The sequence below is a fragment of the Notothenia rossii genome, assembly GCF_949606895.1.
Source record: "Notothenia rossii genome assembly, chromosome: 11".
NCBI lineage: Eukaryota > Metazoa > Chordata > Actinopteri > Perciformes > Nototheniidae > Notothenia > Notothenia rossii.
In genome coordinates this window covers 60,170,654-60,188,297 of record NC_136910.1, presented here as the reverse complement: position 1 = coordinate 60,188,297, position 17,644 = coordinate 60,170,654, and the positions used below count along the sequence as shown (strand labels likewise).

The following is a 17,644-nucleotide window of genomic DNA, read 5'->3' as shown; positions in this document are numbered from 1 at the left end:
TAACCCTCCTCAGGTGAGCATACCTGCAGAGGGAGCGGCTGGGCGGCTCTGTGAATAATCATTATTACGTAATGATGGTTAATAAACTCTCACACACACACACACACACACACACTCTAATGTGAGGACTAACCCAGAGAGAAGAGAGATGGCCGCCGATTATAACCCCTACTGCAAGGTAAAGGTCCTTTATCTTTCCACACACACACTCTCTCTCTCACACACACACTCTCTCTCTCTCACACACACTCTCTCTCACACACACACACAGTTCTGATAAGGCGCTGTTGGTTCCCTGTCAGACGGAGGGAAGGGTTGGGTGTTTCATTAAAGATCAGAAGTGACACACACACACTCTCAATATCTTATTATGTGTTTTATTTATATTAAAGTGTGTATGTGAGGGCTACACACACATGGCAGGGGCACACACACACACTCACCTCAGACTGGTGGCTTCACCATCAACTGTCCTTACTTATCTGTATTATATAAACGTATCTATATTATATAAACTTATCTATATTATATAAACTTATCTATATTATATAAACTTATCTAGGGTTAAAACATCCAAACATTTAGTTAAATCAATTCGTGTGTGTGTGTGTGTGTGTGTGTGTGTGTGTGTGTGTGTGTGTGTGTGTGTGTGTGTGTGTGTGTGTGTGTGTGTGTGTGTGTGTGTGTGTGTGTGTGTGTGTGTGTGTGTGTGTGTGTGTGTGTGTGTGTGTGTGTGTGTGTGTGTGTGTGTGTGTGTGTGTGTGTGTGTGTGAACAGCCAATCAGATTATGCGTTCTGTCCGGAAGTGTGTGTTCTTCGGCTGCCGGTGGTTCATTTTATGTACGAACATTTTACGCGTCCCAGCGGGTTAAGTTATCCCAGAAACTCCGCGTATTAATAACAGGGAAACACCCCCCCCCCTCCACCAACGGGAACACGGCTGCAGCTACGCCCAACAAAGTGACCGAAACTCGGCGGGCACTCCTCTCAGGACACCTGTCCGCTCCGGGGAGAGAGAGCGGACTCCAGCCGGTCTGCTGCCCGGCTCTGAGCCTCTGCCGGCGGGGAGAGAGGAGCCGCTGAGCCGCCGCTGTCTGTCGGAGCAGAGAACATGTCGGTGAACGAGCTGTACACAAAGGTGAGTCCTGAGAGAGAGACAGCTCACCTGACAGCTCACCTGAGAGAGAGACAGCTCACCTGAGACAGCTCACCTGTCTCACAGCTTCCTGTTCCCAGACCTCCATTAATCTAACCCTCGCTTTACCGACTCGCTACTCCTCAAACTTTAACCTCCCGAGACCCGGGCTGCGCGCCGCGGGGAAGAGACACCTGTCGTCGGGGGGTCTTTAACGGCTGTTTCTTACTGAACCTGCGGTCTGTGTGTGTGTGTGTGTGGGGGGGGGCAGCCGGAACTTTAATTTAAATGTTATGAATGGAGTGAGAGAGATCAGTAATAATAACCCTGCATGGGTTGCTTACTTCAGTAATAACCTGCATGTGTTGTTTACATCAGTGTTGTTAACATCAATAACCTGCATGTGTTGTTTACATCAGTAATAACCTGCATGTGTTGTTTACATCAGTGTTGTTTACATCAGTAATAACCTGCATGTGTTGTTGTTTACAATAGATGATAATATGCCACAGGTCACACACTAATAAGGAAGCAGCTTGTTAATCCTCATTAATGATTCTAAATCCTCTTTATAATCCAGGGGGGCCATAAGGTGTGTGTGGGAGGGGGGTCTGGATATAAAGCTTTACTTCCTGTCTGCACCTCGGCCACAGGTGTGTTTACTTCCTGTTCCTGAGCTGACTCACCTGTAGCTCACTCCCCCAACTGTGTGTGTGTGTGTGTGTGTGTGTGTGTGTGTGTGTGTGTGTGTGTGTGTGTGTGTGTGTGTGTGTGTGTGTGTGTGTGTGTGTGTGTGTGTGTGTGTGTGTGTGTGTGTGTGTGTGTGTAGTACACCCGGGTCTGGATCCCTGACCCCTCTGAGGTGTGGAAAGCTGCAGAGATCATCAGAGACTTCAAGGAGGGAGAACCGGAGCTGCTGCTGAGACTGGAGGATGACACGGTACGCTCTCATTTTGAAAATCTCTTATTGTTAAAGGGTACAGATGTATGAAATGATTGTGTGTGTGTGTGCTCAGACGCTGGCCTACCCGGTGGGTCCGAAGGGGAAGCCCCTCCCCTTCCTGCGTAACCCGGACATCCTGGTGGGGGAGAACGACCTGACGGCGCTGAGCTACCTTCATGAACCTGCAGTGCTGCACAACCTGAGGGTCCGCTTCCTGGAGCCCAACCACATCTACACCTACTGCGGTACACTGAGTGCCATCATATACACATGTACATGTTATAATAATGAATCATAGGTTATATATGAATGTATATCCCTGTGTGTCTGCAGGCATCGTGCTGGTGGCCATCAACCCGTATGACCAGCTCCATATCTACGGAGAGGAAGTGATCCGGGCTTACAGCGGCCAGAACATGGGGGACATGGACCCCCATATCTTCGCTGTGGCTGAGGAGGCCTACAAGCAGATGGGCAGGTAACTCTATAACATGGTGATAACATGTCCCTATCATAACATGTCTCTATAACACAGTGATAACATGTCCCTATCATAACATGTCTCTATAACACAGTGATAACATGTCTCTATAATAACATGTCTCTATAACACAGTGATAACATGTCCCTATCATAACATGTCTCTATAACACAGTAATAACATCTCTCTATAACACAGTGATAACATGTCCCTATCATAACATGTCTCTATAGCCGCGTTCACACCGGAGTACTTTTCCCACGTTAGTTCCGAAATGTTGCGTTCACACCAAAAAGAGCCGGAACTAAAATTAGTTCATGAGAACCTTTTTACCCCCTTTAGAGAGCAGGGACTCTCATGCGGCTCTCTTGTGAGAAAAGAGCTATATTTCTGATTGGCTGGGCGGATTGCAAACCACGCCCCGTAAAACAAACAAAAAGTGTTGTGAAGCCACCATTTTATTATCCTCGCATTAGCATTATTAGCATTAGCATTAGCCCAGCGCAGAAACGCAGAGAGACTAACTTATGGCAACACAAAATAAAACATGGCAGCGGTGGAAATGAGGAGGTGTCGGCGTTCTGGCGATTTACTCGGAAAGCTTCAGTAGAAGCTGCTGGGAGTCCCAGCAGCTTCTACTGAAGCCTTCCCCAACTCCGGAGACTTCCGGCCTGGGACTCCGGGTGGCAGTATACGCCGTGAAGTTGTTTGCGGCCTGCCAATAAACCCAAAGCAGCAGAAGAAGAAGAAGTGACGTCAGCGGCTTCATTTGCCTAATCCACCCCCAGGGACTTATTCCGGTGTGAACGCGATCTGTACTTATTTCATCAGAACTAAAGAGTTCTGATGAAATAAGTTCTCATGAACCTTTGTGGGAAAAGTATGTCCCTATCATAACATGTCTCTATAACACAGTATTAACATGTCTCTACAATAACATGTCTCTATAACACAGTGATAACATGTCCCTATCATAACATGTCTCTATAAAACAGTGATAACATGTCCCTATCATAACATGTCTCTATAACACAGTATTAACATGTCTCTATCATAACATGTCTCTATAACACAGTGATAACATGTCTCTATAACACAGTGATAACATGTCCCTATCATAACATGTCTCTATAACACAGTGATAACATGTCTCTATAACACAGTGATAACATGTCCCTATCATAACATGTCTCTATAACACAGTATTAACATGTCTCTATCATAACATGTCTCTATAACACAGTGATAACATGTCTCTATAACACAGTGATAACATGTCTCTATAACACAGTATTAACATGTCTCTATCATAACATGTCTCTATAACACAGTAATAACATGTCCCTATCATAACATGTCTCTATAACACAGTGATAACATGTCTCTATCATAACATGTCTCTATAACACAGTGATAACATGTCTCTATAACACAGTAATAAGATGTCCCTATCATAACATGTCTCTATAACACAGTGATAACATGTCTCTATAACACAGTGATAACATGTCTCTATAACACAGTGATAACATGTCTCTATAACATGGTAATAACATGTTTATCTTCTGTTGATCAGAGATGAGAGGAATCAGTCCATCATCGTGAGCGGAGAGTCCGGAGCAGGAAAGACGGTTTCTGCGAAGTACGCCATGCGCTTCTTTGCCACGGTGGGCGGCTCGGCTAACGACACGAACGTTGAGGAGAAGGTTCTCGCCTCCAGCCCCATCATGGAGGTCAGTGGGTTAATACATGCAGGAGCTATCACCATGATGTCATCAGTGAGTTAATACATGCAGGAGCCATCACCATGTCATCAGTGGGTTAATACATGCAGGAGCTATCACCATGATGTCATCAGTGAGTTAATACATGCAGGAGCCATCACCATGTCATCAGTGGGTTAATACATGCAGGAGCTATCACCATGTCATCAGTGAGTTAATACATGCAGGAGCTATCACCATGTCATCAGTGGGTTAATACATGCAGGAGCTATCACCATGATGTCATCAGTGAGTTAATACATGCAGGAGCCATCACCATGTCATCAGTGGGTTAATACATGCAGGAGCTATCACCATGATGTCATCAGTGAGTTAATACATGCAGGAGCCATCACCATGTCATCAGTGGGTTAATACATGCAGGAGCTATCACCATGTCATCAGTGAGTTAATACATGCAGGAGCTATCACCATGTCATCAGTGGGTTAATACATGCAGGAGCCATCACCATGTCATCAGTGGGTTAATACATGCAGGAGCTATCACCATGTCATCAGTGGGTTAATACATGCAGGAGCTATCACCATGATGTCAGTGGGTTAATACATGCAGGAGCTATCACCATGATGTCATCAGTGAGTTAATACATGCAGGAGCCATCACCATGTCATCAGTGGGTTAATACATGCAGGAGCTATCACCATGATGTCATCAGTGGGTTAATACATGCAGGAGCTATCACCATGTCATCAGTGAGTTAATACATGCAGGAGCTATCACCATGATGTCATCAGTGAGTTAATACATGCAGGAGCTATCACCATGATGTCATCAGTGGGTTAATACATGCAGGAGCTATCACCATGATGTCATCAGTGAGTTAATACATGCAGGAGCTATCACCATGATGTCATCAGTGGGTTAATACATGCAGGAGCTATCACCATGATGTCATCAGTGAGTTAATACATGCAGGAGCTATCACCATGATGTCATCAGTGAGTTAATACATGCAGGAGCTATCACCATGATGTCATCAGTGGGTTAATACATGCAGGAGCTATCACCATGATGTCATCAGTGGGTTAATACATGCAGGAGCTATCACCATGATGTCATCAGTGGGTTAATACATGCAGGAGCTATCACCATGATGTCATCAGTGGGTTAATACATGCAGGAGCTATCACCATGATGTCATCAGTGGGTTAATACATGCAGGAGCTATCACCATGATGTCATCAGTGAGTTAATACATGCAGGAGCTATCACCATGATGTCATCAGTGGGTTAATACATGCAGGAGCTATCACCATGTCATCAGTGGGTTAATACATGCAGGAGCTATCACCATGTCATCAGTGGGTTAATACATGCAGGAGCCATCACCATGTCATCAGTGAGTTAATACATGCAGGAGCTATCACCATGATGTCATCAGTGGGTTAATACATGCAGGAGCCATCACCATGTCATCAGTGAGTTAATACATGCAGGAGCCATCACCATGATGTCATCAGTGAGTTAATACATGCAGGAGCCATCACCATGATGTCATCAGTGAGTTAATACATGCAGGAGCTATCACCATGTCATCAGTGGGTTAATACATGCAGGAGCCATCACCATGTCATCAGTGAGTTAATACATGCAGGAGCTATCACCATGATGTCATCAGTGGGTTAATACATGCAGGAGCTATCACCATGATGTCATCAGTGAGTTAATACATGCAGGAGCTATCACCATGTCATCAGTGGGTTAATACATGCAGGAGCTATCACCATGATGTCATCAGTGAGTTAATACATGCAGGAGCTATCACCATGATGTCATCAGTGGGTTAATACATGCAGGAGCTATCACCATGTCATCAGCTGGTTAATATATGCAGGAGCCATCACCATGTCATCAGTGGGTTAATACATGCAGGAGCTATCACCATGATGTCATCAGTGGGTTAATACATGCAGGAGCCATCACCATGATGTCATCAGTGGGTTAATACATGCAGGAGCTATAACCATGATGTCATCAGTGGGTTAATACATGCAGGAGCTATCACCATGATGTCATCAGTGAGTTAATACATGCAGGAGCTATCACCATGATGTCATCAGTGGGTTAATACATGCAGGAGCCATCACCATGATGTCATCAGTGGGTTAATACATGCAGGAGCTATCACCATGATGTCATCAGTGAGTTAATACATGCAGGAGCTATCACCATGATGTCATCAGTGGGTTAATACATGCAGGAGCTATCACCATGATGTCATCAGTGAGTTAATACATGCAGGAGCCATCACCATGTCATCAGTGGGTTAATACATGCAGGAGCTATCACCATGATGTCATCAGTGGGTTAATACATGCAGGAGCTATCACCATGATGTCATCAGTGAGTTAATACATGCAGGAGCTATCACCATGATGTCATCAGTGAGTTAATACATGCAGGAGCCATCACCATGATGTCATCAGTGAGTTAATACATGCAGGAGCCATCACCATGTCATCAGTGGGTTAATACATGCAGGAGCCATCACCATGATGTCATCAGTGGGTTAATACATGCAGGAGCTATCACCATGATGTCATCAGTGAGTTAATACATGCAGGAGCTATCACCATGTCATCAGTGGGTTAATACATGCAGGAGCTATCACCATGATGTCATCAGTGAGTTAATACATGCAGGAGCCATCACCATGATGTCATCAGTGAGTTAATACATGCAGGAGCCATCACCATGATGTCATCAGTGAGTTAATACATGCAGGAGCTATCACCATGATGTCATCAGTGGGTTAATACATGCAGGAGCTATCACCATGATGTCATCAGTGAGTTAATACATGCAGGAGCTATCACCATGTCATCAGTGGGTTAATACATGCAGGAGCTATCACCATGATGTCATCAGTGGGTTAATACATGCAGGAGCTATCACCATGATGTCATCAGTGAGTTAATACATGCAGGAGCTATCACCATGTCATCAGTGGGTTAATACATGCAGGAGCTATCACCATGTCATCAGTGGGTTAATACATGCAGGAGCCATCACCATGTCATCAGTGGGTTAATACATGCAGGAGCTATCACCATGATGTCATCAGTGAGTTAATACATGCAGGAGCTATCACCATGATGTCATCAGTGAGTTAATACATGCAGGAGCTATCACCATGTCATCAGTGGGTTAATACATGCAGGAGCTATCACCATGTCATCAGTGGGTTAATACATGCAGGAGCCATCACCATGTCATCAGTGGGTTAATACATGCAGGAGCTATCACCATGATGTCATCAGTGGGTTAATACATGCAGGAGCTATCACCATGATGTCATCAGTGAGTTAATACATGCAGGAGCTATCACCATGATGTCATCAGTGAGTTAATACATGCAGGAGCTATCACCATGATGTCATCAGTGAGTTAATACATGCAGGAGCTATCACCATGTCATCAGTGGGTTAATACATGCAGGAGCTATCACCATGTCATCAGTGGGTTAATACATGCAGGAGCCATCACCATGTCATCAGTGGGTTAATACATGCAGGAGCTATCACCATGATGTCATCAGTGGGTTAATACATGCAGGAGCTATCACCATGATGTCATCAGTGAGTTAATACATGCAGGAGCTATCACCATGATGTCATCAGTGAGTTAATACATGCAGGAGCTATCACCATGATGTCATCAGTGGGTTAATACATGCAGGAGCTATCACCATGATGTCATCAGTGGGTTAATACATGCAGGAGCTATCACCATGATGTCATCAGTGAGTTAATACATGCAGGAGCTATCACCATGATGTCATCAGTGAGTTAATACATGCAGGAGCTATCACCATGTCATCAGTGGGTTAATACATGCAGGAGCCATCACCATGTCATCAGTGGGTTAATACATGCAGGAGCTATCACCATGATGTCATCAGTGGGTTAATACATGCAGGAGCTATCACCATGATGTCATCAGTGAGTTAATACATGCAGGAGCTATCACCATGATGTCATCAGTGAGTTAATACATGCAGGAGCTATCACCATGATGTCATCAGTGGGTTAATACATGCAGGAGCTATCACCATGTCATCAGTGGGTTAATACATGCAGGAGCTATCACCATGATGTCATCAGTGGGTTAATACATGCAGGAGCCATCACCATGTCATCAGTGGGTTAATACATGCAGGAGCTATCACCATGATGTCATCAGTGGGTTAATACATGCAGGAGCTATCACCATGATGTCATCAGTGGGTTAATACATGCAGGAGCTATCACCATGATGTCATCAGTGGGTTAATACATGTAGGAGCCATCACCATGTCATCAGTGGGTTAATACATGCAGGAGCTATCACCATGATGTCATCAGTGGGTTAATACATGCAGGAGCTATCACCATGATGTCATCAGTGGGTTAATACATGCAGGAGCTATCACCATGTCATCAGTGGGTTAATACATGCAGGAGCTATCACCATGATGTCATCAGTGGGTTAATACATGCAGGAGCTATCACCATGATGTCATCAGTGGGTTAATACATGCAGGAGCTATCACCATGATGTCATCAGTGGGTTAATACATGCAGGAGCCATCACCATGTCATCAGTGGGTTAATACATGCAGGAGCTATCACCATGATGTCATCAGTGGGTTAATACATGCAGGAGCTATCACCATGATGTCATCAGTGGGTTAATACATGCAGGAGCTATCACCATGATGTCATCAGTGGGTTAATACATGCAGGAGCTATCACCATGTCATCAGTGGGTTAATATATGCAGGAGCTATCACCATGATGTCATCAGTGGGTTAATACATGCAGGAGCTATCACCATGATGTCATCAGTGGGTTAATACATGCAGGAGCTATCACCATGATGTCATCAGTGGGTTAATACATGCAGGAGCTATCACCATGATGTCATCAGTGAGTTAATACATGCAGGAGCTATCACCATGATGTCATCAGTGAGTTAATACATGTAGGAGCCATCACCATGATGTCATCAGTGGGTTAATACATGCAGGAGCTATCACCATGATGTCATCAGTGGGTTAATACATGCAGGAGCTATCACCATGATGTCATCAGTGGGTTAATACATGCAGGAGCTATCACCATGATGTCATCAGTGGGTTAATACATGCAGGAGCTATCCCCATGATGTCATCAGTGGGTTAATACATGCAGGAGCCATCACCATGATGTCATCAGTGGGTTAATATATGCAGGAGCCATCACCATGTCATCAGCTGGTTAATATATGCAGGAGCCATCACCATGTCATCAGTGGGTTAATAAATGCTGGAGCCATCACCATGTCATCAGCTGGTTAATATATGCAGGAGCCATCACCATGTCATCAGCTGGTTAATATATGCAGGAGCCATCACCATGTCATCAGTGGGTTAATAAATGCAGGAGCCATCACCATGTCATCAGCTGGTTAATATATGCAGGAGCCATCACCATGTCATCAGTGGGTTAATACATGCAGGAGCTATCACCATGATGTCATCAGTGGGTTAATACATGCTGGAGCCATCACCATGTCATCAGTGGGTTAATAAATGCTGGAGCCATCACCATGTCATCAGCTGGTTAATACATGCAGGAGCTATCACCATGATATCATGATATCCTCTGTCACTTCTTCAGTGGTTTTTCTGCTGTATTGATTATTGTGAGCTTCTTCTGTGGTGTATAATGATGGTTCGTGTCTTCTTTCCTTCAGGCTATAGGAAATGCCAAAACCACTCGAAACGATAACAGCAGTCGCTTTGGAAAGTACATCCAGATCGGCTTCAGCCGGCACTTTCACATCATCGGAGCCAACATGAGGACGTACCTGCTGGAGAAGTCCCGGGTGGTGTTTCAGGTGGGTGTGTCTCACAGTCGGTTATTGATCCCTGATCAACAGGAACTGATTTACTGTGGTTAACTTCTCAGGCGGAGGACGAGAGGAACTATCACATCTTCTACCAGCTGTGTGCGTCCTGCAGCCTGCCGGAGTTCAGGGAGCTGGGCCTCAGTGAGTCTACCTCCTGTTTCACTGTGTTTCTGAACCACTTCCTGTTTCACTGTGTTTCTGAACCACTTCCTGTTTCACTGTGTTTCTGAACCACTTCCTGTTTCACTGTGTTTCTGAACTACTTCCTCTTTCAATGTGTTCCTGAACCACTTCCTGTTTCACTGTTTTCCTGAACCACTTCATCTTTAACTGTGTTCCTGAACCACTTCATCTTTCAGTGTGTTCCTGAACCACTTCCTGTTTCACTGTGTTCCTGAACAACTTCCTGCTTCACTGTGTTCCTGAACTACTTCCTGTTTCACTGTTTCTGAACCACTTCCTGTTTCACTGTTCCTGAACCACTTCCTGTTTCACTGTGTTCCTGAACTACTTCCTGTTTCACTGTGTTTCTGAACCACTTCCTGTTTCACTGTTCCTGAACCACTTCCAGTTTCACTGTGTTCCTGAACTACTTCCTGTTTCACTGTGTTTCTGAACCACTTCCTGTTTCACTGTTCCTGAACCACTTCCAGTTTCACTGTGCTCCTGAACCACTTCCTGTTTCACTGTGTTCCTGAACCACTTCCTGTTTCACTGTGTTTCCTGAACAGAGTCTCAGGTCATTGTGTTCCTGGACAGGGTCTCAGGTCATTGCGTTCTTGGACAGAGTCTCAGGTCATTGTGTTCCTGGACAGGGTCTCAGGTCATTGTGTTCCTTGACAGGGTCTCAGGTCATTGCGTTATTGGACAGAGTCTCAGGTCATTGTGTTCCTGGACAGGGTCTCAGGTCATTGCGTTCTTGGACAGAGTCTCAGGTCATTGTGTTCCTGGACAGAGTCTCAGGTCATTGTGTTCCTTGATAGGGTTTCAGGTCATTGTGTTCCTGGACAGGGTCTCAGTTCATTGTGTTCCTGGACAGGGTCTCAGTTCATTGTGTTCCTGGACAGGGTCTCAGGTCATTGTGTTCCTGGGTCTCAGGTCATTGTGTTCCTGAACAGGGTCTCAGGTCATTGTGTTCCTGGACAGGGTCTCAGTTCATTGTGTTCCTGGACAGGGTCTCAGGTCATTGTGTTCCTGGACAGGGTCTCAGTTCATTGTGTTCCTGGACAGGGTCTCAGTTCATTGTGTTCCTGGACAGGGTCTCAGGTCATTGTGTTCCTGGACAGGGTCTCAGTTCATTGTGTTCCTGGACAGGGTCTCAGGTCATTGTGTTCCTGGACAGAGTCTCAGGTCATTGTGTTCCTGAGTCTCAGGTCATTGTGTTCCTGGACAGGGTCTCAGGTCATTGTGTTCCTGGACAGAGTGTCAGGTCATTGTGTTCCTGAGTCTCAGGTCATTGTGTTCCTGGACAGAGTCTCAGGTCATTGTGTTCCTGGACAGAGTGTCAGGTCATTGTGTTCCTGAGTCTCAGGTCATTGTGTTCCTGGACAGAGTCTCAGGTCATTGTGTTCCTGGGTCTCAGGTCATTGTGTTCCTGGACAGAGTCTCAGGTCATTGTGTTCCTGGACAGAGTCTCAGATCATTGTGTTCCTGGGTCTCAGGTCATTGTGTTCCTGGACAGAGTCTCAGGTCATTGTGTTCCTGGATCGCAGGTCATTGTGTTCCTGGACAGAGTCTCAGGTCATTGTGTTCCTGGGTCTCAGGTCATTGTGTTCCTGGACAGAGTCTCAGGTCATTGTATTCCTGGGTCTCAGGTCATTGTGTTCCTGGACAGAGTCTCAGTTCATTGTGTTCCTGGAAAGGGTCTCAGGTCATTGTGTTCCTGGACAGAGTCTCAGGTCATTGTGTTCCTGGACAGGGTCTCAGGTCATTGTGTTCCTGAGTCTCAGATCATTGTTTTCCTGGACAGGGTCTCAGGTCATTGTGTTCCTGGACAGGGTCTCAGGTCATTGTGTTCCTGGACAGGGTCTCAGGTCATTATGTTCCTGGACAGAGTCTCAGGTCATTGTGTTCCTGAGTCTCAGGTCATTGTGTTCCTGAGTCTCAGGTCATTATGTTCCTGGACAAAGTCTCAGGTCATTGTGTTCCTGAGTCTCAGGTCATTGTGTTCCTGGACAGGGTCTCAGGTCATTGTGTTCCTGGACAGGGTCTCAGGTCATTGTGTTCCTGGACAGGCTCTCAGGTCATTGTGTTCCTGGACAGGCTCTCAGGTCATTGTGTTCCTGGACAGAGTCTCAGGTCATTGTGTTCCTGGGTCTCAGGTCATTGTGTTCCTGGACAGGGTCTCAGGTCATTGTGTTCCTGGACAGATTCTCAGGTCATTGTGTTCCTGGACAGAGTCTCAGATCATTGTGTTCCTGGGTCTCAGGTCATTGTGTTCCTGGACAGAGTCTCAGTTCATTGTGTTCCTGGGTCTCAGGTCATTGTGTTCCTGGACAGAGTCTCAGGTCATTGTATTCCTGGGTCTCAGGTCATTGTGTTCCTGGACAGGGTCTCAGGTCATTGTGTTCCTGGACAGAGTCTCAGGTCATTGTGTTCCTGGACAGAGTCTCAGGTCATTGTGTTCCTGGGTCTCAGGTCATTGTGTTCCTGGACAGGGTCTCAGGTCATTGTGTTCCTGGACAGGGTCTCAGGTCATTGTGTTCCTGTGTCTCAGGTCATTGTGTTCCTGGAAAGAGTCTCAGGTCATTGTGTTCCTGGACAGAGTCTCAGATCATTGTGTTCCTGGGTCTCAGGTCATTGTGTTCCTGGACAGAGTCTCAGGTCATTGTGTTCCTGGACAGAGTCTCAGGTCATTGTGTTCCTGGGTCTCAGGTCATTGTGTTCCTGGACAGGGTCTCAGGTCATTGTGTTCCTGGACAGGGTCTCAGGTCATTGTGTTCCTGGACAGAGTCTCAGGTCATTGTGTTCCTGGGTCTCAGGTCATTGTGTTCCTGGACAGAGTCTCAGGTCATTGTGTTCCTGGACAGAGTCTCAGGTCATTGTGTTCCTGGGTCTCAGGTCATTGTGTTCCTGGACAGGGTCTCAGGTCATTGTGTTCCTGGACAGGGTCTCAGGTCATTGTGTTCCTGTGTCTCAGGTCATTGTGTTCCTGGAAAGAGTCTCAGGTCATTGTGTTCCTGGACAGAGTCTCAGATCATTGTGTTCCTGGGTCTCAGGTCATTGTGTTCCTGGACAGAGTCTCAGGTCATTGTGTTCCTGGGTCTCAGGTCATTGTGTTCCTGGACAGATTCTCAGGTCATTGTGTTCCTGGACAGAGTCTCAGGTCATTGTGTTCCTGGACAGAGTCTCAGATCATTGTGTTCCTGGGTCTCAGGTCATTGTGTTCCTGGGTCTCAGGTCATTGTGTTCCTGGACAGAGTCTCATGTCATTGTGTTCCTGGGTCTCAGGTCATTGTGTTCCTGGACAGAGTCTCAGGTCATTGTGTTCCTGGACAGAGTCTCAGGTCAATGTGTTCCTGGGTCTCAGGTCATTGTGTTCCTGGACAGAGTCTCAGATCATTGCGTTCCTGGGTCTCAGGTCATTGTGTTCCTGGGTCTCAGGTCATTGTGTTCCTGGACAGAGTCTCAGGTCATTGTGTTCCTGGGTCTCAGGTCATTGTGTTCTTGGACAGGGTCTCAGGTCATTGTGTTCCTGGGTCTCAGTTAGGATCCAGTGACATCATCAAACCCCCAAGAGTACCTGATGGGGGGGGATCTCTCTGTTTGATCATCAGGACGAATTAGCTTCTAGATCCTGGGACTTAAAGTCAGAGAAACTTTGAAAACCTGTTTACCTGTCTCACTGCTCACCTGTCTACCTGCTGACCTGTTGACTTGTCTCACTGCTCACCTGTCAACCTGTATACCTGCTCACCTGTTTACTTGTATACCTGCTCACCTGTTTACCTGTATACCTGCTCACCTGTCTACCTGCTCACATGTTTACCTGTCTAACTGCTCACCTGTCAACCTGTTGACATGTCTACCCGCTCGCCTTTTTACCTTTCTACCTCTTCACCTGTCAACCTGTTGCCCTGTCTACCTGCTCACCTGTTTACCTGTCTACCTGCTCACCTGTCAACCTGTTGACCTGTCTACCTGCCCACCTGTATATCTTCTCACCTGTTGTCCTGTCTACCTGCTCACCTGTCAACCTGTCTACCTGCTCACCTGTTTACCTGTCTACCTGCTCACCTGTTAACCTGTTGACCTGTCTACCTGCTCACCTGTTTACCTGTCTACCTGCTCACCTGTCAACCTGTTGACCTGTCTACCTGCTCACCTGTTGACCTTATCACCTGTTGACCTGTCTACCTTCTCACCTGTTGACCTGTCTACCTACTCACCTGTATATCTTCTCACCTGTTGACCTGTCTACCTGCTCACCTGTTTACCTGTCTCACTGCTCACCTGTCAACCTGTTGACCTGTCTACCTGCTCACCTGTATACCTTATCACCTGTTGACCTGTCTACCTTCTCACCTGTTGACCTGTCTACCTTCTCACCTGTTGACCTGTCTACCTGCTCACCTGTATAACTTTCTTACCTGTTGACCTGTCTACCTTCTCACCTGTTGACCTGTCTACCTTCTCACCTGTTTACCTGTCTAACTGCTCACCTATCTACCTGTTTAACCTCTACCTAACTGATGTGTTTTGTACCTCAGCCAGTGCAGAAGACTTCACCTTCACGTCTCTAGGCGAGAACATCTTCATCGAGGGCGTGAACGACGCTGAGGACTTCAAGAAGACCAGAGAGGCCTTAACTATGCTAGGTGACATGTTAGTGGAGAAACCCCTAATATATCACCTGTTAGTGGAGAAACCCCTAATATAACACCTGTTAGTGGAGAAACCCCTAATATATCACCTGTTAGTGGAGAAACCCCTAATATATCACCTGTTAGTGGAGAAACCCCTAATATAACACCTGTTAGTGGAGAAACCCCTAATATAACACCTGTTAGTGGAGAAACCCCTAATATAACACCTGTTAGTGGAGAAACCCCTAATATAACACCTGTTAGTGGAGAAACCCCTAATATATCACCTGTTAGTGGAGAAACCCCTAATATATCACCTGTTAGTGGAGAAACCCCTAATATATCACCTGTTAGTGGAGAAACCCCTAATATATCACCTGTTAGTGGAGAAACCCCTAATATATCACCTGTTAGTGGAGAAACCCCTAATATATCACCTGTTAGTGGAGAAACCCCTAATATATCACCTGTTAGTGGAGAAACCCCTAATATATCACCTGTTAGTGGAGAAACCCCTAATATATCACCTGTTAGTGGAGAAACCCCTAATATATCACCTGTTAGTGGAGAAACCCCTAATATAACACCTGTTAGTGGAGAAACCCCTAATATAACACCTGTTAGTGGAGAAACCCCTAATATAACACCTGTTAGTGGAGAAACCCCTAATATATCACCTGTTAGTGGAGAAACCCCTAATATATCACCTGTTAGTGGAGAAACCCCTAATATATCACCTGTTAGTGGAGAAACCCCTAATATATCACCTGTTAGTGGAGAAACCCCTAATATATCACCTGTTAGTGGAGAAACCCCTAATATATCACCTGTTAGTGGAGAAACCCCTAATATATCACCTGTTAGTGGAGAAACCCCTAATATATCACCTGTTAGTGGAGAAACCCCTAATATAACACCTGTTAGTGGAGAAACCCCTAATATAACACCTGTTAGTGGAGAAACCCCTAATATAACACCTGTTAGTGGAGAAACCCCTAATATATCACCTGTTAGTGGAGAAACCCCTAATATAACACCTGTTAGTGGAGAAACCCCTAATATATCACCTGTTAGTGGAGAAACCCCTAATATATCACCTGTTAGTGGAGAAACCCCTAATATAACACCTGTTAGTGGAGAAAACTTGAATATAACTATAATGTATATTTTGTGTTTGTATGTGTTTTTTCAGGGATAAAGGAAAGCAGTCAGAGCAGCATCTTCAAAGTGGTGGCATCCATCCTTCACCTCGGGAACATCGAGATCTGCGCAGAGCGAGACGGAGAGTCGTGTCACGTGTCGGTACGTTAACATCAGCTGCTGTCAGGTGTCTGTACGTTAGCATCAGCTGCTGTCAGGTGTCTCTACGTTAGCATCAGCTGATGTCAGGTGTCTCTACGTTAGCATCAGCTGCTGTCAGGTGTCTCTACGTTAGCATCAGCTGCTGTCAGGTGTCTGTACGTTAGCATCAGCTGCTGTCAGGTGTCTCTACGTTAGCATCAGCTGATGTCAGGTGTCTCTACGTTAGCATCAGCTGCTGTCAGGTGTCTCTACGTTAGCATCAGCTGCTGTCAGGCGTCTCTACGTTAGCATCAGCTGCTGTCAGGTGTCTCTACGTTAGCATCAGCTGCTGTCAAGTGTCTGTACTTAGCATCAGCTGCTGTCAGGTGTCTCTACGTTAGCATCAGCTGCTGTCAGGTGTCTGTACTTAGCATCAGCTGCTGTCAGGTGTCTCTACGTTAGCATCAGCTGCTGTCAGGTGTCTCTACGTTAGCATCAGCTGCTGTCAGGTGTCTCTACGTTAGCATCAGCTGCTGTCAGGTGTCTCTACGTTAGCATCAGCTGCTGTCAGGTGTCTGTACTTAGCATCAGCTGCTGTCAGGTGTCTCTACGTTAGCATCAGCTGCTGTCAGGTGTCTCTACGTTAGCATCAGCTGCTGTCAGGTGTCTCTACGTTAGCATCAGCTGCTGTCAGGTGTCTGTACTTAGCATCAGCTGCTGTCAGGTGTCTCTACGTTAGCATCAGCTGCTGTCAGGTGTCTCTACGTTAGCATCAGCTGCTGTCAGGTGTCTCTACGTTAGCATCAGCTGCTGTCAGGTGTCTCTACGTTAGCATCAGCTGCTGTCAGGTGTCTGTACTTAGCATCAGCTGCTGTCAGGTGTCTGTACGTTAGCATCAGCTGCTGTCAGGTGTTTGTACGTTAGCATCAGCTGCTGTCAGGTGTCTCTACGTTAGCATCAGCTGCTGTCAGGTGTCTCTACGTTAGCATCAGCTGCTGTCAGGTGTCTGTACTTAGCATCAGCTGCTGTCAGGTGTCTGTACTTAGCATCAGCTGCTGTCAGGTGTCTGTATGTTAGCATCAGCTGCTGTCAGGTGTCTGTACTTAGCATCAGCTGCTGTCAGGTGTCTGTACGTTAGCATCAGCTGCTGTCAGGTGTCTCTACGTTAGCATCAGCTGCTGTCAGGTGTCTGTACTTAGCATCAGCTGCTGTCAGGTGTCTGTACTTAGCATCAGCTGCTGTCAGGTGTCTGTATGTTAGCATCAGCTGCTGTCAGGTGTCTGTACTTAGCATCAGCTGCTGTCAGGTGTCTGTACGTTAGCATCAGCTGCTGTCAGGTGTCT

General features: G+C 46.1%; 1 protein-coding gene across 3 annotated transcripts in view; it reads left to right on the top strand.

Moving 5' to 3' along the window:
• The first annotated feature begins 92 nt into the window (after positions 1–92).
• The window catches only part of myo5b (myosin VB), a 76,086-nt gene continuing 58,534 nt past the window's right edge, over positions 93–17,644 (top strand). For 2 of the 3 annotated variants that reach the window (XM_079659228.1, XM_079659226.1), the window contains exons 1-9: positions 93–178; positions 1,965–2,075; positions 2,152–2,323; positions 2,412–2,556; positions 4,136–4,292; positions 10,060–10,203; positions 10,275–10,356; positions 14,925–15,032; positions 16,213–16,322. In XM_079659228.1, coding sequence (XP_079515354.1) covers positions 149–178; positions 1,965–2,075; positions 2,152–2,323; positions 2,412–2,556; positions 4,136–4,292; positions 10,060–10,203; positions 10,275–10,356; positions 14,925–15,032; positions 16,213–16,322 — 1,059 coding nt within the window. In that variant the 5' untranslated portion in view covers positions 93–148. Of the gene's footprint in view, positions 179–801; positions 1,139–1,964; positions 2,076–2,151; positions 2,324–2,411; positions 2,557–4,135; positions 4,293–10,059; positions 10,204–10,274; positions 10,357–14,924; positions 15,033–16,212; positions 16,323–17,644 lie in introns of those variants that run through there. The other variant, XM_079659227.1, reaches the window with a different exon arrangement.